A 22,306-nucleotide genomic window follows, 5' to 3' on the forward strand; every position below is an offset into this window, starting at 1 on the left:
TATACAGACACACTGGTTGCTTTATTATATTGTGTGTTAGATTTATTTCACAACAGTGTGGACCTATAAGCTTTTTAGTGGCACTTTTTTCCATTGTGAATTTACAGACATTTTGTGCCGTTTACACATAGAGCTTAAGTTAGTTCACAACTTATCTGGAGTGTTGAACGGTATTGTAGACCCGCGCGCGCGTGGCGCGCAGCCGCAGGAGAGGCGCGCTTGGAGTCAGTCAGTGTCAGGGGCTTTGAGGGGTCACAGCTGACCACTCTGCATGCACTTACACACTCAACTCTTGTGTTATGCATCATTTTAATCAAACAGAGCCAGGGAAAATAATTTTACGCAGTGTTTCCCTCTCTGGTCATCGTGTCTCGTCCGCGGGTGGCGGATCTTTGTTGTGTTTGGTGTTTTAGAGTGAATGGTGAGGATTACCAGGGCGCTCCAGAAATCAGCGGCGTTTTTTGAGTTTCACGTCCGGGATGGCCTCATCGCGCCAGGACTACATTGCACCATGGTGGACCTACTGGCTGCACAATTTCCCGCATCTTAATTTTAATTTCCAGACGGTTGATAGCACGTTTAAACCGGATGACACTAGCTATCAGCAGGTGAGAGTTCTCTGGATTTGTAGTTTATTGAGGGGAGACAAAGGGAAAACTAAAAGTCAATATGATCATTTTCTGCCATTGCTGCTGGGTAAACAACTGACACCAATTCATATCTTAGTAAACTATAAGATTAACTATAGATTTTAACTTAAAGTTGGAGCGGTTTATACTTTTTAGTAACATTTTTGAAGGTGAGTTTCTGTGTTGACACAAATAATTGACAGCATCAACAAAAAGAAGCCATTGAACATTTACACTGTTATGCTTGAAGAGACTAGGGAAGAAATAGAGTTCAGTGAACACAAGTTGGTTTGACCACAATTGGAGCACCATACTACGGGGCAAGTTGTCACAGTGTTACAGGAATTAAACATCCTAAGACTTTTCAGTATGAAGTAAACAATGAGCAACTCATTAATCTACCAATAAATAAATTAATAAAATAGAATAAACAAATATCAAACAATTGTTTTAGACAAGAAAATTTATAATAAATAAATAGCAGAAATTTCACTAGGAAGGAAACCGTTAGTAAAGCAATTAGACTGAAAATAAATACAATTAATGAAATAACATACAAAAAAAATAAAAAAATCAAAGTCTTGTTCTGTCCAGCAAATATTATAATTCATAACTTGCATACGTTTATAACATTTAAAATGTGTGAGCACTTACCTCAGCATGATATGATTGAAATAAAAAACACCTAAACATTGCTGAACCTTTAAGTGAATTTGTATTATTTTTATAGTTGATTCTTGGCTGTATGTCAGTGCGTAAAACAAGTTTACTATTTTTGATGCTTAAAAAAAATATATATGTATTGCTGTTTTTTTCTTTCTTTTAATAATTCATTAGCTGTTTCAATTCATCCAAAAACCTATTTTATATTTTATTCTAGAGACTTTTTTTTTTTTTTTGGCCTTTTTATTAGAATATGACCGTGAATATTAACAGCAAACAAGGTGAGAGAGAGTGGGGATAGGTTTGGAAAATGACTCACTGAAGATAAACTCAAAAAATAAGTTTTTGCCATGCAGTGTGACATGTCCCATATGCATTGTTTTCCTTTTACAGGGCAAGAATTTTTCCATTTTTAAGACTTATTCCTATACAGAAGCTGAATTAAAAACAAACACATTCGTGGGAGTAAATTGTGTGACAACTTGCCCCGGCCTCTCCTGTCCAGCAGTGGCCTGTTCTTGTAGATGTACTGTAGTAGTGGAACATGCTGAATGAAATGAGTGTGAAATTTGGTAATGGATCAAAGGTTTTTCTCTCAACTTGATTGAACTATTTCAAACAGGAGCTGACGTCTATGACTTAGACTCTATATGCGTACTTTATCTGTTCACATAATCCAAATTTATTACTATTAAGACAAGCATTCCACACTCTGATTATTTAACATATTTTGTACCATAAGCATTTAGGGACATTGATCTGAGATAAAATGTGAGATAAATGCCTGTCACCGAACTCTATTAATGTGCAGTATCTGGTAAACACAGATGTATCTGGTGGTGTGTCAGATCTCCATTAAAGATACTCTGTTTCTACTGTGATTTGTACCTTAGCACACAATACTGTCTCCAGAGGAACATTTTGCTCATTGATTCAGTCGATATTTCCGCCTGGGTTTTTTTTATCAAAAAAGATATTACGTGCCTTGTTCAAGGTCACATTTCTCTGGGTTACTTGAGGAAATCAATGGAGTGGCAACACTAATTAATTTCATCTCTCATTCTAAAATAAACTCCTTCTCAAATCTTTCTCTCGGTTAAATTCCTTTACTAGTGCTCATTTGAAATCAATTTCAGGAATTGTTCTTCTGAACATATTTCCAAAACCATCATTGGGGTGTGTGATATTCTCGAGAGATGTGTTGACATTGCACAAATTCTCACAGTCTTTTATGAAACTATGAAACATGCAGTGTTAGTAGTGTCATAATGATTTTCTTTAAAGTATCTGTTTGATGAATATAGTAATCAGATGCCATCGCTGTGCCATAGAACTATCACAATGCACAACAATGCTTTTTTTTTTTTTTAAGGAAGGGTAAATATGTATTTCCTGCTTATGTATATTTATAGGCCTCCATCTCTCTTCTGCATGTTTTCATTAGCCCTGACATGAAGTTTGGTTTAATGTAGTAAAACCTCATCTGTTAGCAATGCTTAGGTCAAATATAGATTTTAATTTTTTTGCTCTTTTAGTGTTTATTGTTACTCAGCTATTCTATATTTTGGTTTTGACTATAAATCCTCAAGTTCTTGTGTGGTTTGAGCATTAAAAATAATTGCACGCCACCCTTTAGTGATTTTAGCAATTTTGCTCAGAATTACCCAAGAGCATGTTGTGATTATTTATTGTGAAATTTTTGCAATTGGTTTATCCACTTTTTTTTACTTTTGATGTGACTTTTATAATTTGAAAGTGTAGAGTGGTATTTGTTTTGCATTAAAATCAGCAATAGTCATTTTCAGTGTTTTCTTAAGCTAATAATAGATCTAATATCCAGCTGTCCTTCTGTTAGCCCTGCATCACAAGACTCCAGAGCTGTTGTGCTTTACTTTCATCACATGATGATCCAGCTCTAAGACTGAATGTTTCTGTTTAGCCCCAGTCCATGTGGGTAGCCATGGTGATGAACATGGGGGCCCAGCTCACCCTCATGACACCCATCATGCGATTCATCCACCCACAGCTGCCATGAACACAAGCAAAACATCAACATACATCTTCTTTGAGAGATGCAGTCATCTCTGTTTTTCACTTTCTACATATAGACTATTCAGGAAAACACATCATGTTTTTCCCCATAGGTAACATAACATAATAAACAAATGACTATGTACCACATTCAAGTGTAGATCAGAATGTTTGCAATAGTTTGAAACTAAATCTGTATTTTTGTCTTGTTTTTCAGTACTATTAAAAAATTACAGAGAACACATTTAATTCAAGATTTTTTTAATATTATAATTATTATCAAGTGTTTTATTGAATTTTTTTCCTGATGATCTTGTGGAAATAAAGACAAAACAGGCTGATTGAGATAATTTAATGAAAACTTTTTCTTTACTTGCAACACCGACGACAGATGAATCGTTCTACTTCCTGTTTGATTTGACCATATGCCCCATGTTTGCCTGACTCTGTTTGGCAGTCTCTGATCTTCCTGGCCTGTGTGTCTGCCGTGGGTCTGGGTTTGAGTCTGCTGGTGCTGTCCGTATATCTTTCCTGCCTGTTTTGCTGTCGAAGGGAAGAGGATGAGGAAGTCAAAAGACCCGACACCTGCTGTGTCACATGGGCTGCTGTTATTACCGGTCTGGTCATATGGTGAGTTCATTCATTTTGTTTTACACCCACCAGGAAACGGGGACTGATTTAATTTATAGTTTTGATCTTGCTTTAAATGCATCATTTGCATGTCAATAAATGCAGATGAAATGGGAATGAATACTTATATTTAACAAGGATGCATTACATTAAGCAAAAGTGACAGTATAGATGTTTATAATACTAAAAATAATTGCATTTTTTAATGAATGCTTTTTTTTTTAACTTTCTTTTCATCAAAAGAATCCTGAAAATTCAGCTTTGCCGTAAAAGCAATAAATTATATATTCAAATATTACATATTGATCAAATAAACGCAACCTTGCTAAACATTAGTATTTTTATATTTTTTATAATAATAAACTTTTATTATTATTTCTTAGGGGAATTTCTTTTAACAAAATTTATTGATAGTGTATTAATATTCAAAAACATTCGCCACCAAACCTAGGGATGTGTTTTCAACAGTGTTGGGTAGGTTACTCAAAAAAAGTAATCTACTATAGATTACTAATTACTTCTTTAAAATTGCGATTTGATTACATTTACTGATTACTGCATTTAAAGTGTTATCAGATTACTAATTACTTTGCTTTCAAGTTATCAAACCTAAAAAATTGCCTACAAAGTTAAACTTAAAGTTTTTCCTGATAACAGCGGAAAATAGCTTAAAAACTTAAGCAAAAAGAACTTAAAATATTCTGTCATTTTTGAAAATGTAAATAAGAGTAATACAACATTTGAAACCAAAAAATATCTAATTTATTTGTATACATTGCAATATCAACAAAACGCTGTGCTTTTGTAAAATAAAATAAAAATCACACAGGGTGTGCTTTCTGCTGTCTCAGTCTCCTTTTTTAAACATTCCAAAAATGAATGAAAACTCAGTGAATAATTGATACACAAGTATTTATACCTTTAAATGAAGTAAGTCTTATCAAAAACAAATGAACTCTATTAAAGAAATCCTCATGAAACCAGTGCAAGGTATGTCTTTCCTGACTGAGCTTATTAGTGCATGCGGTCAAACCCACGCATGCACGCACTAGGGCTGGGTAAAAAATATTGATAGCTCGATATTAATTGATTCTCTTTTTTAAGGAATGATATCGATTCGTAAATCCCAAGAATCGATTACTCTAGCCTGTTTTCAGTTAATGGACGGAACGTTGAAAGGCACCTCCCATCTAATAAATCGCAATAAGCATTGTGCTTTGGTGCTTTTAATATGAAACAAAGTCTCAGGTTTCAATTGATGTCCATTGTATTGGAGTATTCAAACAATAAATGCCGTTTTGGTGACGTTTAATCTGGAGTTACAGATCGCTGTAGCGCCTCAGTTCAACAGACGCCACAGCGCGATGTGCATTTGTGAACTGATCATCTTCTCCACATTAATACCAATTTCAGCACAAAATAATCATGAGTCATGACTAAACATCAGAAGGTAAGTTAAAAGAAAGGGTACACTTTACAATCTGTATCCTGTCTCGTGTAATGACTCAATCAGTGTTTTTCAGCCACGCAAAGACATAGATATAACAGCTTGTAAACAATGTCACATAACGTCACATTTACCTCAGAAACAAACCTATTTAGTGATCATAAACTCATTACTTGTTAGAAAAATAAACTTTAGAGAGGGGGGTTATTTTGGCAAATATATCCACCATAACATATTAATTGTAATGTATGTTCTTATGTTTGATCTTTGTTTGAATTAATCATATTTTTTTATGAAAATGATAAATTATATTATTTAAATTTTTATATTTAAAAAATACTAATAGAAGTAGAAATATTATAATGTAAATAACTTTATTATTTTAAAAACTTCATTGTGTAATTCTAACAGGTGTATGCTATAGCTTCAATATTATAGTAATGTAATACCAAATGACATAATTTTCTTAAGGAAAAAAAATAATGCTGTAAAATATTATTATTATTAAGAAAATTTGGCAATTACTTGGTAATCGAATCAAATGGAAAGCTTATGAATGAGAATCGAATCGAATTGTTACATTTGTGTCAAAACCCAGTCCTAGTGCATACTATTCATAAGATAATCATCCACATGAGATACGCAAACCTAGAAACTCCCACATCACCTCTGCAAACAAAGCAGCTCGATTCATTAAGTCTAGGCTACTTCTGGTTTTTGAAAGACACACTGTGAGGAATAAGCTTTCTATTTACCTCAGAGAAAACACAATCTGACGTACAGCTTTTGAATTTGAGTGGAACATTTTAAAATATTATTTCATTGCATCTAAACGTTGTACGAGCCATCTGCATTTTAGCTTCCAATCTCTGGTGATTTATAAAAGGGCATATTGATGCACAAAACATTGTTTTAAAAATGCATTTGACTTCATTTTCTTAAAACTGCATTTGTAACTTAAGTGATATAATTTGTATTGACACTAGTAACTCTAATCTTATTAAATACATTTAAAATGTAACACATTAAATACATTTAAAATGTAACATTACATTACTGTGCTCTCTGGAAAAGTAATTAGAATACTGTAATATCCAACTCTGGTTCTCAATTCCGATTTATTGATCAGATCAGTTTTTTAGTGTGGCTGTTTAAATTTCTCTTTTTTTTTTTAAGAAATGTATTTTTTTATGTGTTTAAAACAAGAAGTAAACACCGAAGTAAACGCCAAGGTTAAACATGACCATCAAATGCATGTTCCCATAGAAAAACAATGGAAAAGCAACACAAAAATGTACCTTGCAGGAGGAAAAGGGGTAGAAAAAGAAGATGAGTCATGCAAGACGTGCACATTTCATCCAGAACGGCTGAGTAGAAAAAAGTTCAGAGGGCATTTAGAGTTAGAATGAAATTTTCTTTAACCTGTGACATCTCATTTAGGATGTTAGCGCTATTTTGCCAGGGAATAATGGTGCATTTGGATTGGATTTGTTATGCGATGGGTTCACGGGCAAGATGTGAGCTGTGGAAGAGATATTTTTAGTATTTAAGCCAGATATGCTGTGACCTCGCACACAGTTACTTGATCTCCCAAATGGTGGAACAAATCAGAGCTCTGATTCGTAGGAAATAAGAAGGAAACTCAATTCTAATTTTGTGAAAATTAATCCTCCTTCACTTCTGCTCTCCGAGCCGGATCTGTTGCTTAAGTGTATTCTTTGCTAACCAGCACACACCTGTCACAGGATTCATTATGTCCAGTGAATGAATATACAAGAAAACACGTCAGAATCTTTTGCACACAAAGTCTATTGGTGGTTCGTGTTTGCAGTGAGATAAAAACAAGTTTCAGGATCCATCTAGTCTGGACAATAAGTGTGTGTGTGTGTGTGTGTGTGTGTGTGTGTGTGTGTGTGTGTGTGTGTGTGTGTGTGTGTGTGTGTGTGTGTGTGTGTGTGTGTGTGTGTGTGTGTGTGTGTGGGCATGTGAAAACAATGTCATCTCTGTAGGGGTCCTGACCTGAAGCTCACTTCTTACGGCTAAACCGATTTCAAACCTCCAGAGCATTGGGAGTTAGCACACTGCTAACACTGTTTGCTTTTAATTATGTCAATAAAAGAGAACAAATGTTTTTGCTAATATGCTAAATTGAATTAGCAGAGGGTCCTGCTAAAACTTGTGACAGTCATGAAAGTTTGAGCACTGATTAAGTTAACATTCCAGATCTAGACACGGGGCTGGTTGTCGTACTAAGTGCTGCTGCGTGATGCAGCTAAAGCCCCGTTTAACCCTTTGCTTGTGAATGTGCATCTATTGGAAGTAATGGGATTTTTTTTAAAGACCTATATAAAACCTAAACTGAAGTTGGCTTTTAGCCAATGCCTGTTAACGTCACATTCATTAGAGTTCTCTTAGAGAGCCCCTGGCAATTGTAACTGACTGTTACAACTATAAAACTGTTGAAAAAATCGTATACTGATAATATTATTTAAAATATGATTTAAGTTTGAAGTATTTAGATACAGATGTGTTTAGGGAGACTGACTCGAAACTGCCATTTTTCATGTGAGTGGGCTGATAAGCTCTCTTTCCACAATTTACAGTCTCATGTTAAGCTACTTTTCTTATTAATGGATCTTTGTCCAAGATTAATTATGTACAATATGGAGTTTTTTACTCAACATTTAGCCGTTTTCTCTGGAGAAGCAGTACTGTAATCTCTCTGAGTACATGGCGTTTAAGTTAAAAGTGTACTTTTGGCCCCTAATTCAGTATTGTCCTTCTTATGGAATATAAATAGAGTCTGAATTAGAGATGCATAATGGAATCAAGTTGCAGGCTTAGTTTTCTCATTTCCTCCACTTACCAAATGACATCATCATCTTCTGCCCACAGTTTCCTTTCTTTTGTTGAGAAACATCACTGATTCTTGGGTTAATTCTTTGGTTAACTAATGGCGTCATTATCATATGTTACACTTGACACCAAACTTGTAACCACATATATACATAAAGGAATCTTTGACTTGACTGATACTGAAAACAGAGGTGCACTGCAGCACAATGCTTGTAAGCAAAGATGCTCTTATAATGAGATCTTAACTCAGTAATGTGACTGTTTATCTCATTCATGTTTTTGTCGGGTGGCACGTGGTCCTTATTGGATTATCCTATCAGCTCAAGTCGCTTTTTAATTTCATTATATTACCTTTGTCCATTTTTAATCTAATAAAAGAGGACCAGAATAGTTTTCATCCAGTCACACTGGTTCAGTTCCCAATAAAACAATTGACACTAGAGTGCTCTGCCTGCATCCGTGTATATTAGAAGCCAGTTCTCTCATTTACAGAATAACATTAGCCTTTTCCACCCCATTCTCCAACGTTTTTCAGTTTATCTCAATTCTTGCTAATCCTAAATAGACGTTTGTTTCAGTTAGCCGTGGTCTGAGCTCTAATGACAGCTCTGACCCCATTAAAGCCCTGCAGAGATGCCTGATGGGTGAAGATTCAGCCGCAGTGGGACGTTTCAGCAGGAACTGACCCTGTAATTCATATCCAGCTTCAGAAAAGCATCTGACAGTACGGCTTAGGGAGATAGTGTGTCAGTCATTTGCACATTTGAGCATATTAGGTGTTTAAATGTCAGTTTTATCCTGAGTCACTCTGTCAGTGCTCAGTGGGAGCGCATAAGTGTTTTTCTGAAGCACTGAATGAGTACTTCAGCGGTTTAAAGACAGATCACCAGTCTCTAGCAGTGATATCAGTCCTCACTCTTATTTTTCATTTGTGGAAGACAAATGGAGAAGATTTCAAGAATCTGTATGCAGAACTTTCCATACAGTGACATTTTGTAGTGTCCAAGGTTTTACTGTGAATGAGAGATATGAATGTCCATGATAAATAAAAGGATTAATATTTAGAAATCTCATATGTGACAAGTTCTTAGACATGTACAGTTTGTATTCATTGTGGTTTCATATGGTTTTGAAACACTTTTCTAACATTTCAAACAATTTTTTTTTATTGCTCTAAAAATGTCAATTGGTGTGAACACTAAAGGAAAAGTTTACCCAAAAAATTTAAATTTGCTGAAAATTGGCTCTCTTCATGTAAGATCTAGATAAGTTTGTTTCTTCATCAAGACAGATTTGGAGAAATATTGCATTACATCACTTGCTCATCAATGGATCCCCTGGAGTGAATGGGTGCCGTCAGGATGAGAGTCCAAACAGCTGATAAAAACATCACAATGATCCACAAGTAATCCACACAACCCCAAGCCATCAGTTAATGTCTTGTGAAGCAAAAAGTTGTGTGTTTGTAAGAAAGTAAAAAATTTAATTTTTTTTTGTTTAACTTTAAATGCTTTTAAAAATATTCCTTTAAGTAAGAAGCAAAAAAGGGAAACATTTTTCCCAGCATATGTGCATGCACACCTTAATTAATTTCAAATGTTTTTGAATATTTTTTTTGCAATGTGTTTTTTTTTTTCTTCAAATATTGTGAATTATGAATGAAGTTTTTTGGCAGTTGCACCACTTACAGTTTGAACTAACCTTGCCTAGTCATAAAAATGTAAAATTGATTTGGTGGTTTTGCAGATTTTAAAGTTTTTTTTTTTTTTTTTTCTCCTTTCAAATTTTAATAAACTGTCAAGCAGTTTTGGACATGCAGTCATAACAGAGGTCATTAACATTTAAATTATGGAAGCTACAGCAGCAAAAACAGGATGTTGTTAATGTAAAAATGTGTAAATGTGTTTTATTTGCAGATGGCATCTATATGCATGTACTGGATTGATTAATATGGACATGTTAAAAACACCACAGGCAGTGTTCTTATGATCCACCTTGATTCATCCCTTTAAAAACTATTTAATCTTTACACTTTTTTTAGGCTTAATCATTCTGGGTTTGAGATCTGACTAATTTACTCATCTCACAGACACTGTGCCCAATCATTTCCTTCAAATTTACACCTCATCTGCTTTTGGAACTTTAATAAATGGAGAAGTGCAGGTTGTAAGTGAGATGTAACCAGATGAGCAGTGATTTCAGCAGTGTGCTGGAAGCTGAAGGCGAGAGCTGGGCTAATGGGAGCAGAAATGCTGCCGGCCTGAGGGAGTTCTAGTAATGATATAAGGAAAGAGCCTGGAATCCATCATGCTTAGGGGAAATCAGAGACAGGATTCTCACTCAGGCCACCTGCCCCCACACCAACACACACACACATCATGTTGAGGAGTTATTATAACAGGACAATTTATGCCATCTGCTTACTCCCCATCACTGTCCTTTGGTATTGACAACAAATAGTGCAGTCTGAGAATAGTCCAGTGGGTGTTTGTGGATGAACAAAGTATGTGCTGGTTAGAAGAGGGTGTCAAATGTATAAAAAAAAATGTAAGTTAATTTCACTCAAATAATAATGAAGTTCATTGGACTTAATTGAAATAAGTTGAACTTAAAATTATTGCATTTTCTAGTTCCCAGCATGCTTTGCATCAGCCAACAAGGAAAATAAATGTAGAAATTAAGTGCTATTTTGTGTGTTTTTACACAAGATTAACATACAGAGACATATATTATTACTTAAATGTTGTGTTATGTAAGGATTTACATATGTTTCTGTTATGTTGGTTTTGTAGTGTTACCGTTGTGGTGAAGAGTAGAGCCTGTGGTTAAGTTGAGGATGGAAAGCAAAACGTGAAGGTTATATATACTGCATGATGTTTGAATATTTATATGCAAGTATTGTGAGTCTTTTTGTTAAGTATGTTAGTACATACCAGTGTGCTGTTGCCAACTGGCACTGAACTATAAAGATCTAAATGAATATGCTGTTAATGGAAGTAAGTTGTATATGATTATCTTTGTGATGAGTGGGGTGGGGTGGGAACAAGTTGAGAAATATCAATATTTATAAGATAACATTGAGATAATTTAAGGCAACTGGAAATGTAATTTTTATTTTATGTAAATGTAAAACATTTAAAAACATCACTTAAATGTTTTTGTGTAATCTGTTATAATATTTGAGTTCTGTGAATTTATTAGGGTTTACAGTGTTGTTATTCTTAATTTTGACATTCATTTTAATTTTTACACCAGACCCACACACATACACATATATGAGTTTAAAATATCGGTTATGTGTTTACTTGATCTCTAATAATCGGTATCGCCTCTGAAACACATATCGGTTGACCCCTAGTCCTTACTACCTTTCTGGGCCTTGAATCTTGTTTTCAAATTCAGTAGTGACGAACTGTATACAATATATCAACATAGCAAAAACAGAAGAGGTTTTCCATAAGCACAGGAAATATCACACCTGGACTTATGTCTCATATAGCGGCTCTAACATAAGGAGTGAGGGCTAGATCCCTTGCTAACTGAGATGGACTGAGCGGCCCTAATGCTTGACAGTCTGCACACATGGTTCTGATGAGGCTGCTTAATGAAGCTGATCTGATGCTGTCTGGAGAAGAAAGCAAGCAGACTGGTTGCTTGGCTGTTAGATGACACAACAATCTAATTAGGTAGACTACGATTCTGGAGGCTGCTTTGAAATATTTACTCCGATTTCACATTAGAATCTACCATGAGACCAATTGAGTCAAAATGATGAATTTTATAGCCAAACTGATACCAGTGAGCACACTTTTCATGTTTATTGCAGTAGTTGTGTGTTTTTTAGATGACTTACTTTACTCTTCGTTTTATGCCAATATTACAACTGCGATTTGTGAAACAAGGGCATTTCATTTATTTCTGATCCAGATGAGCATTCTTTCGTCAGAAACGTCTTTCAAAAACAAAAAAAGATTTTGTACAGTAGTGTATATTTTTTTTATGAGGAAAAATTAATTAACATGATTTAAAGTTGGTTTAATTGCTGTAATGGGGGAAAACAATTATTATTATTGGTTATTTATTTTATATTATATTATAATGCAGTAGTTTACTATGACATTTTGGAAAATCGTACAATCACTATTGAGACAAATCGGAATAATAATTTGAGGAAAAAAGTGCTTGATGGTTAAAAAAATAGACAAATATCACCACAACTTTAAATCTTAACTCAATCCATGATATTTCATCACATTTTACTCTTATTGTTAATTCTTCTGCTGATTTCAACGAGTGGACTGAGACCAAAGCTTCACTGAACTGTGAATGTACATTCAACAAAATCCTTTATCTCATACCATGAATTTGGGTGGGAATTTGGGAATTACGATGGTCAAATATACCTGTAAATGTTTCAAATCTTCAACAAGCAGTCAGAAGCAACGTGACAGAGTTTTATTGATATGAAGTCTGTTTGTAACACAAACTGTTGTTCTGCCTTGATTTGTGTTTCTCACAGTTCAGCGGTGGGCGTGGGTTTCTATGGAAACAGCGAAACCAACGATGGCGTTTACCAGTTGACTTATTCCATTTCCAATGCCAATCACACACTGGGTAGCATTGGCAGTCTGGTAAGAGTTTCCCATTTCATTAGAATCGCCCGAGGAACACTGTGATTAAAACTGAATCTGAATTTTGCCTGTTACATTCTGCATGCTGAAGAACTTCGAGCCGGAGCCTCAGGGGCTTTTCACTGCTGCTGGAGTATGAGTGTATCATGTGATGAGTGGCACCACACACACACACACACACACACACACAGGCTGCAGGCTTCTTCTCTGCGTGTACATTGTGCCTGTCTCCATTTTAACCTCTAGTTAGAGTTGTAGATAGACTCTAGAAGCCTATCCTAATGCAAACACATCCAGCTGGTGTGTGTATTCATGTGTGTAGGCAAAGGAAAACAGTATGCACAAAGAGAAGACTGGGATTATCTGTTTATCTGCATTAAAGGAGATTAAATTCTATCTGTATATCCACTCATGCGTCCACAATCACTGGTCTGCTTTTTATGTCTGTCAGCATCCTGCTGATCAAATGATTGAGGATTTATTGAGAATGTATTTATGTTTTTAATTTAATTTAATTTAACATTGTATGTAATTTAACATTTCATTTTAACATGCAAATGAATGATGTAATATAAAATGTAATTTATTTAAAATGAAACAACACAAAAGTTATGTTCATAACAGATAGTATGCCATCTTATAGTGCCTTACTCATCAAGTAAAACGCCTTAAAGATGCACTGATTATTATACAGTGTGTTGTTTTATTGTTGCATATTGATAAAAATGATTAAATGTTTTGAAGGAAACAATGTGGAAAAATATGACTTAAACACTTTTTAATTGTATTTTACTTATTAGTTTTAAACATTTTGGGGTTTTCTAGGCTGCCAGTGCTATTTGGTTGAAATGATAGTTCCTTGAATTAAAAACTTGAACCTTCTACTTATTTAAAAGCAAGTATGTAAATATTGCAATATTTCTTGATTATTGACGACTGTATGCTATGTTTTTTTTCTGCAAATAGTCAGCAGTTCATTCTGAACATAGGGTTTGAAACATTTATCAATGCTGTGGTTCAAGCATACTAAGCAGTAAAAGTTATAGACTGCATGTAATGTCGAAGTATGCTAGTACTGCACAGACTTCACATTTTTATTAACAAAAAAGCAGTGATTTATTTTTATTGTAATCTCAGTCTTTGTTATAATTGATATGGATTAAGTGACAGGTTTACAAGATCTTTCATTTCCCGTTCAAATGTCTGAACGTCACCATCTATGCACTGAGCGTGGTAATATTTAACACAACCCACAAACGATGTTTCCAGCAGTATGTCTTGGATTTGAGGGCGGTGTAATTCAGCATATGGCAGGTTGAGTGTGACAAACGGAGCATTTGGCTGGCTGGCAGAACATTTCTCCTCATTCAGCCCTGATGTTCATTACCTGCTGGCAATGTGGTGACAACCTCTGTTCTTCTAATACACTGCCTCCGAGAGCTTCCTGCTGTCACTCTCACTCTCTGCCAGTGTATCTTTGGCTCACTGGTCCATAATGCATTGCCTCACGGCCGAGTGAACATATCTAAATATGCTGTCTAAAACAGCCTTTTCACTGTTTGCTGTAGCTAAAACAACATTCAGAATGTGAGAACAATAAACAGCCATTGGCTGCACTACAACTGCATAAATCCAATTTCAGCTTTAGTGGAAGTTTCTCTCTTAAGATTGAAAGGCAAAGAGGACTGCGTTGGAAGGCCAAGCTTGATTGCACAACTGAATTCATGAATGTTGAAGTGATTGGGAGAGTGTGGAGGAAGTTTTTGAGCTTCCAGGCTTTTTAAACGCCTCCTGTCTGTATTTGCGTGCCAGAAAATAGTTGTTGCAACTGTGAGTAAATGGGTGTTGTGATTGCCATTTCGAATGCTTTTAACTCTATTTCATGCAGTATCCACACTTACCACAAGGGAAGTGAATCTAATGTAAGAATGTTTTGAATCTTCATCATTTTATTACTCTTAATTATGCTTCCACCATTTAGAAATTACGAGTTATAGAGCAGTTATTCAAAAGAGCCTCATATTGCAATTCTCTGAAATTAAAGCAGAACGAGAAATTATGGCCAAGAATGAGAGCAGTTTACCAGAAATTCCACACGATGGCCTTTAAAAAGAGAGAAAGAAGAGGTCAGATGGCTGGACTCCCGAGCAGATATTAATTTTATTTTTTCAGCTGATGTACAGTGTAGGGGTGTGACGGTTAGTATATAACCGTGAGACCGGCGGTTATAGTTGAACACCGTCATTAGAACTCTATAACCGCCAAAACCGTGTCATTAAAATATTTTTTACAAACATTTTTTATCAAAAATTATTTTCATTTTTTAGATAGGATCATAAGATGCGCAATATATTAGGAGACATGGTTTTTACCACTTAATAAAGTTTTGTAAATCGTCAGACATGATATTTAGCACTTCATAAAATTTTGCTTTGTAGAAAACCTTTCTTAAAAACGAATTTCGTTTTGTACTAATTTTATCTTAATTTTAATAAATGTTTCATCAACCAATTGCATGTATTTTGATAAATAAAAAGCAAATATAGCAGACAATGATAACCGTGACATGGAAGCACCAGCGCGCCGCCTTCACTTGCACTGCACTGTGAACTAGAGCACATCTCATCGTAAATGAAACTCAGCGTAGGCCTATGCTTCATACATTAGCATTAAATATCTTTGCTGCATCCTTTCTAGAACAGACAATGGCTTTTTTTGCGGTTCGCATCAGCAAAGCATTGCATCGCAAAACAATCAGTGGATGGCGGGCGGGTGCGGCTTTGAAATTTGCTCAAAAAACGTTGGTGCGGATGATGAGTTTTGTGACAGATCTCCTTAATAAACGGAGGTCTGAAATCTCTGCCCCTTTACCGATCAGAGTGGCGCTGATACGGAGTTAACCCGCTATCTCCAAGATCAACCAATTGACTCTAAGGCAGATCCACTAATCCCCCCCCCGACGGTTATGTTATGGACCGTCACTTTTGACTCACGTCATAACCGTCATCACCAATTCTGAAACCGGCACACCCCTAGTACAGTGCTGATTAATTATATAATTTGATGTCTCATAACAAATTTTAAAAGGATACAGACTATGTGCCATTAATCCAGTCTAGTGTAGCTAACTCTGGCTGGATAAGATTAAATAAAATCACTAGTTAATTAAAATAAAATTATAACATTTTCATATTAAGGTTGAATGCAAAAACTTTTAATGCTAACGAAAGCTTTTTCACAATTGGTTTGCCTCTATGGTACAAACCTTTCGGTTTTTACAGGTTTTACAGACCGGTCTATACTCGGATAGATCTCTGACATGGACTCAAGCCTGCAACAGAGGCTCTAGTGTTTTAAAGAAGTAAGCACAGAATATTTCATTGTCATAACTCTGCACCTAGGCAGGCGGACAACAGTAATATTAAGTGGTGACCTGACAAAATCCTCCTGAAAGCATTATTGATTCTCTGCCCGATTCAGTGAATCTGTCAAAACAGAGATCAGGGACTAATGAAGCTCACTGAAAACTGATTTGTTACTTTCTGGACAGGTTTTGAGCCTAGAAGTCCATCTTAACATTAACTATGGATGGTCTGCCAAAACAAATCAGCTTACTTCCTGCCATATATCAAAGTTTATAACTAGTTTATGATCTACATTTTATTTTGAGAAAATTGTTTAGCTTTAATCATAATATAATCATAACATTAAAAAAAAATAAACGTTCACATTTTCCTTTAAGCATGCAGATTTTGCAACTGGTTCAAGTTGCTCACATGAATTTCACCATATCGAAAAAAAAGCTTGTCTTCAAGTGATTTCTGTGTAAGATATGCTTTATACATTGCAACATTATTGACAATGTACCCTTATAGCCTGTGAAACCGCACCAAAAGTTAAGTGACAAAATTCAATGTACTCATAATCTTCTCACCTTCATATACATTCCAGACCAGTGTGACTTTGTTTTTGTTTTGTTTTGTTTTTTTTTCTGTGGAAGACAAAAGAAGATATCTTGAGAAGTGTTTTTTCCTTAAATAATTTCTCCTCTTTCTGTCACTCTTGCCACTTACTTTACTCCTCTGGCAATCCTATGATCCCCTGTGCATGCCTCCTGCTCCCATAGAGAATTAATTGGAAACAGCCATTCGTCTCCGTGCCAGTGGGCCTGATTGCCATTATTAACCTTCTAATGGTGATCAGCATTTTTCTTGTCTCTATTCTCAGGTGGGAAACTCACTGGGTAGTATGCAGGTCGGGCTGAAAGAACACCTGGAGCGGTTGGATGAGATATTTTCTCCACGGGGAGACTACACCCAAACCTTGCGCTTCATGCAGCAGATGGCCAACAACATTATCCAGCAGATGACAGCCATGCCAGACACAAGGAAGGTGCAAGTGGATTTGGCAGCCATCGCAAATAAAACTTCATTCATAGAGTACTACAGGTAAGCTGCCTTGGGCTAGTGGGCTAATAATGGCTTATTTACTGCACTCCGTGCTCTTGAAAACTTTTGCAACCACGTGTACTATGTCTCATCAGAGGTCAGAGATAGGACGGCTCCATGCACTTTAGAGACTGCTGATGTAGCCGTGGGTCAGAAATGTTTCAGAAGCCCGTTCCTTAATCACGTGATCCTAATTTCAGACTTCTGACTCTAATTTTTAGACTTCTGACTCTACTACTCAAACATGTTACCCAATTATCTAAACATCTAGCTCTACTCCTCAAGCACCTGAGCTTGTATTCCAAACTTCTGCCCCTACTCCGCAAACATTTGACACTATTTAACTATTTAACAAACTTCTGTATCTTCAAACACGTGACCCTATTTTTCAAACTTGTAGCTGTACTCCTCAAACACATGACCCTATTTTCCAAATTTCAGACCCTATATTCCAAACATCTTGCTCTACTTCTCAAACATTTGAACATATTTTTTCAAACTTAAGACCCTTCTTCTCAAACATATGACCTTATTGAAAAAAATTCTGACCCTACTCCTCAAACTTGTGACCCAAAGAAGACCATGTTTCCCAAATATCTGTCCTTTCTCCTAAAAAACATCTAATGTTATTTTTCAAACATTTCACCCTATTGTTCAGATGTCTGACCTAACTTCTTAATCAACATATGACGGTATTTTCCAAATGTCTAGCTCTATTCCTCAAACATTTGACTCTATTTTTCAAACATATGACCCTGCTTTCTAAATTTCTGATCCTTCTCCTCAAATCTTCACCCTATTTTTAAAACTTCTGGCCCTACTCCTCAGACATGCAAGCTAGTTATTTGCCCTACTCTTTAAACATGTGACCTTAGTTTTTTTTTTTTACTTTTAGTCCTACTCCACAAAACATGTAACCCTTTTTCTTTTATTTTTTTATTTTTTTCAAACTTTCCTCAAATATATGTCCCCATTTATTGCTCTACATCTCATAATTATGGCCCTACTTCTCAAACATGTTGCCCTGCCCCCCCTCACCCTTTTACCCCTACTAAAATCAAGTTGTTTTTAATGGGGCACTGCCTTAAAGGTGCCAGCTTTGGCCTACTTGTTTATCTTTACTGGCACTACTGGATCTCATCTGGACTACTGTAGGCTACTTGTGCCCTTTTGGAGCTGTTAGTCTTGTTAAATTGATTTGTATGCCCTCCAAGAAGATTACATTTCCATTTTGTAGACCGGCACGTTATGAACTTGCAGTGCATGTATTGACGAGTAGCTAGTGTTTCAAGCAGCTAAAGGACTGTGCTATTGAGCAGCAACGGTCAAACTTCTCTTCCTCCATTACTCATGGGCAAATCTAATCGCCCCAAGCTCTGTACTCTCTCCCTTGATTTATCATACACCTTAGTGTCCATATATTTATCTTCCTCCCTCCCTCTCTCTCTCTCTCGATGTCTCAAGATGTGTGGGCATTTTTAAGTCCTCATGGTGTAGGATTACTGATCGGATTGTGGCTTGCCAGGCATTCCAGTAGCACACCAAACCAGAGACCTTAAATCAATACAATACAGAAAATACAGTAAAACCCTACTAATACTTAGGTCATTTTGTGAATCTTTAATTTAAATTGTATGTGTTCATACTACATAAAAAAATGTATGGGATCAAATGGTATGCGTGATTACAAGAAATAACACCTTCTCAGAGTGCACTGCTTGGCAGATTGTACGTTCTCACATACTAGGCTGGAGCTCATGAAATTCTTATGTGTATTTGGTCTGTTCAATTATTAATTGGATGGGAAACGTACAACGGAAGATGGAAGAATAATCTGAGTGCTATAAACACCCACTTTTAAAGTACCTAGAGACCTACTGTCAGTGTGCTCCCACACATCTAAATCACACAGTAGATGAATATTAAAATCAGCACTGTCGACTGATTTAAAAGAAATTGAATGAGATGACAAAGTTTAATTAATCAAATTCTGTGCAAATAATAGCATAACATTATTTGCTTAGAAAAGCAGACATAAGTTGTTTGTTTGTTTTTATATTATTGAACATAACGTTCCTACAGTTGACGTTAATCTATTTTGATTAAGAGTATTATTTTTTATCGTATTCTTTAGACTAGATTAGATCAACATCCTCTATTTAGTAATTACAGTACAAAACTATACAATAAGCTAATAAATAAGAATACTATAGTAGAAATACAAAATAAAATATATATGTGCCTTTTTATGTTATCTGAACACTTATTTCTGCTTTCATCTTTTGTTTGCTTTATTTCAGATGGTTAACATACCTGCTTCTTCTGATTTTGGACCTAGTCATCTGTCTCATAGCATGTCTGGGATTGGCAAAGCAGTCTCGATGGATGCTCACAGTGTAAGTGTGCTCTAAATATCTATGGTTAGACCTCTGGCTTTGGGCATTCCCTTCACAGAAGGGAAATTTAACCCAATTTTCGTAATCATAAAGAAGTTAACATGGAGGAAGGAGGCAATATATACTTTTAATTTTACCTGTATTTCATCTTACATATAATCCTTTCCCATTGTTAATTGTTTGTATAGTGTTGTGAAGTTGTTTATTCCTGACAGCTTAAATGCTCTGTAAAATAATGCAGCCTCTGACATAAACAGACCTCTGTGTAATGACTCTGAGTGCATGGAGTGCTGTGGTTAGCCAGTCGCCAGCAAGCCCTGCATTTCCTCTCATCTCAATCCTCTGTCTCTCTCCCCGTTAGCCTTATTGCAAGCTCCTTTAGGTCCTTCCCCACTTACCCCACTAATGCTTATTGATCTCTTTGCCCAGGCAAGCATGTGCTCATCATTAACTAATTATTATGTGCTTCCAATCCGCTTTATTGGTGCTTTTAAGACCATCCTTAGACGAGAAAGATGTTTGAGGAAACCTTGGCTCCATTTTCCATGGCCACCAGGGAGCCGTTTACCCCATTCATCTCTGTCTCCTTTTGACTTCCCATTTGCTCATGTGATCACTCACATGCTCATGTCTTTGATCACTTTCTCACTGTTTTACATCCGCATTTATGTGCTTCCTACTAAAGTGTAAACAGAATGGTTAATTTCTCCAACAAATTATACTTATGAGAAAGTTATTTCAATGAATCGGTCAAAAGGTTTGTTTTGAATGATTCAGTAAGCAATTATTTACTTAATGAATTACCTACTGAATCTATCAGAGCAGCTATTTGTAATTAACATTGGATTTACATACTAAGTGGAAGTATAGCTGATATTAATTTAGATGATATTAAAACATTTTTATAATAAATGTTTTAATAGAAAAGAGCATAGGTTGGTAGTATTATAGTAGAATTCTGTGATGTACAATTTCTTCTTTAAAGATGTATATCATATATGCACTCATTTAAAACAGAATGCTCTATCACAATCCTATTGGCAATGAATGTTTTTTATCGGTTATAATCATTAAAATATGAGTCTAACTACATATACCTATAAGAAAAACTGCATTATACTACTTTAGGTTTGGGGTCACTATATATGTGTGTGTGTGGGGGGGGGGTATATATACATTTATTTTTCTTTTTTTATTATTAATATTATGTTACGTGTTCAAAGATGTTAAACGGGATGATTGCGCAACACTTGCGTGAGTTACTGTTGCTATGAAAGCAAGCAGAAAAAAACAACCAGAAAGACCAGACTTCAATAATACAAGACGTTTAATCTTTAGTGGATGCAGTTACCAGGACCAAAACAAACAATATAAAAGGTGAAAATATTAATAAAGAATAGAATACAAGAGTGTCGCCAAAGTAATTAAACAATCAAAACATAAATACCATAGCTAGTTTACCCAACCACTAAACTAACTAGCAAAGTCAAATGTAGAAATAAACCCCGAAATCTTCAGCGGATTCGCCGCCTTAGATAAACTATTCTAACTAACAAACATAAATACAACAGTGGCGATCACTCTCCGCCTAGCTAACAATTCCAACAAACTGCCTACCGTTGGTTCACGCTGTACATTCCACAATCGGCAGAATAAACTCAGTAGCAACACATTAAATGCGCTAAACAGATTATGTTACACGTACAAGCAAATACAACGTCAGAGTTAACAAACACGAAGGAGTATTACTCACATCAGAGAGACTAGGCATAACTCAAACATTAACAACAGTTCATGACTTTGGAGCAGAGGAACAGATCAATTCACATGAGCTGGCTGAAATCTGGCAAAAGAACAATCTTCCATGCTTCTTGTGAATGGGCCTTTTAAACCCGGCAGCGCGCCATCGGATTGGTCCACCAGCTTCTATGACGTGTGTGATAGTAACGACACACCTGCCGACCAACCAATGAGCACCACCTGAAAGTAATGAACACACACACAAAGACAAAGAGAAACACAAGTCCACGTGGGACGTAACACTTCCCCCCTAAAAAAAGGAAAAATAATTTTTTTTTCATCCTGCAAGATGTACAAGGGCACATTAGCCTAAGCTCTGAATAAAGCGTCCGCAATTATATTATCCTAACCTTTCTTGTGTTCAATTACTAAATTGTACCCTTGTACCATCAAAGACCAACGCATCAGCCTCTAATTCTGGTTATACATGCGACCTAAAAACACTAGAGGATTGTGATCCGTGAAAACGATTACAGGCAAAATGGTTGAACTCACATATACATCAAAGTACTGTAACACCAATAGTAAGGCCAATGTTTCCTTTTCAATCGTAGAGTAGTTCAATTGATGTTTATTGAACTTACGTGAGAAGTAACATACTGGATGGTCAATACCCTGAGCGTCTTCTTGCACCAGCACTGCCCCCGCACCAACAGAACTTGCGTCGATTTCAAGTTTGAAAGCTCGTTCAACATCAGGAGCTGATAAAACTGGTGTGCTACATAGTAAAGCTTTGACATTATCAAAGGCATTCTGACACTCATCGTTCCACAGA

General features: G+C 35.8%; 1 protein-coding gene across 2 annotated transcripts in view; it reads left to right on the forward strand.

Moving 5' to 3' along the window:
* Positions 1–208: 208 nt before the first annotated feature.
* The window catches only part of ttyh2l (tweety homolog 2, like), a 40,923-nt gene continuing 18,825 nt past the window's right edge, over positions 209–22,306 (forward strand). For both annotated transcript variants that reach the window (XM_052552324.1, XM_052552323.1), the window contains exons 1-5: positions 209–608; positions 3,781–3,953; positions 12,776–12,887; positions 17,115–17,335; positions 19,636–19,731. In XM_052552324.1, coding sequence (XP_052408284.1) covers positions 480–608; positions 3,781–3,953; positions 12,776–12,887; positions 17,115–17,335; positions 19,636–19,731 — 731 coding nt within the window. In that variant the 5' untranslated portion in view covers positions 209–479. The remainder of the gene's footprint in view (positions 609–3,780; positions 3,954–12,775; positions 12,888–17,114; positions 17,336–19,635; positions 19,732–22,306) is intronic.

This window comes from Carassius gibelio, chromosome B3, assembly GCF_023724105.1.
Source record: "Carassius gibelio isolate Cgi1373 ecotype wild population from Czech Republic chromosome B3, carGib1.2-hapl.c, whole genome shotgun sequence".
Classification (NCBI taxonomy): Eukaryota; Metazoa; Chordata; class Actinopteri; order Cypriniformes; family Cyprinidae; genus Carassius; species Carassius gibelio.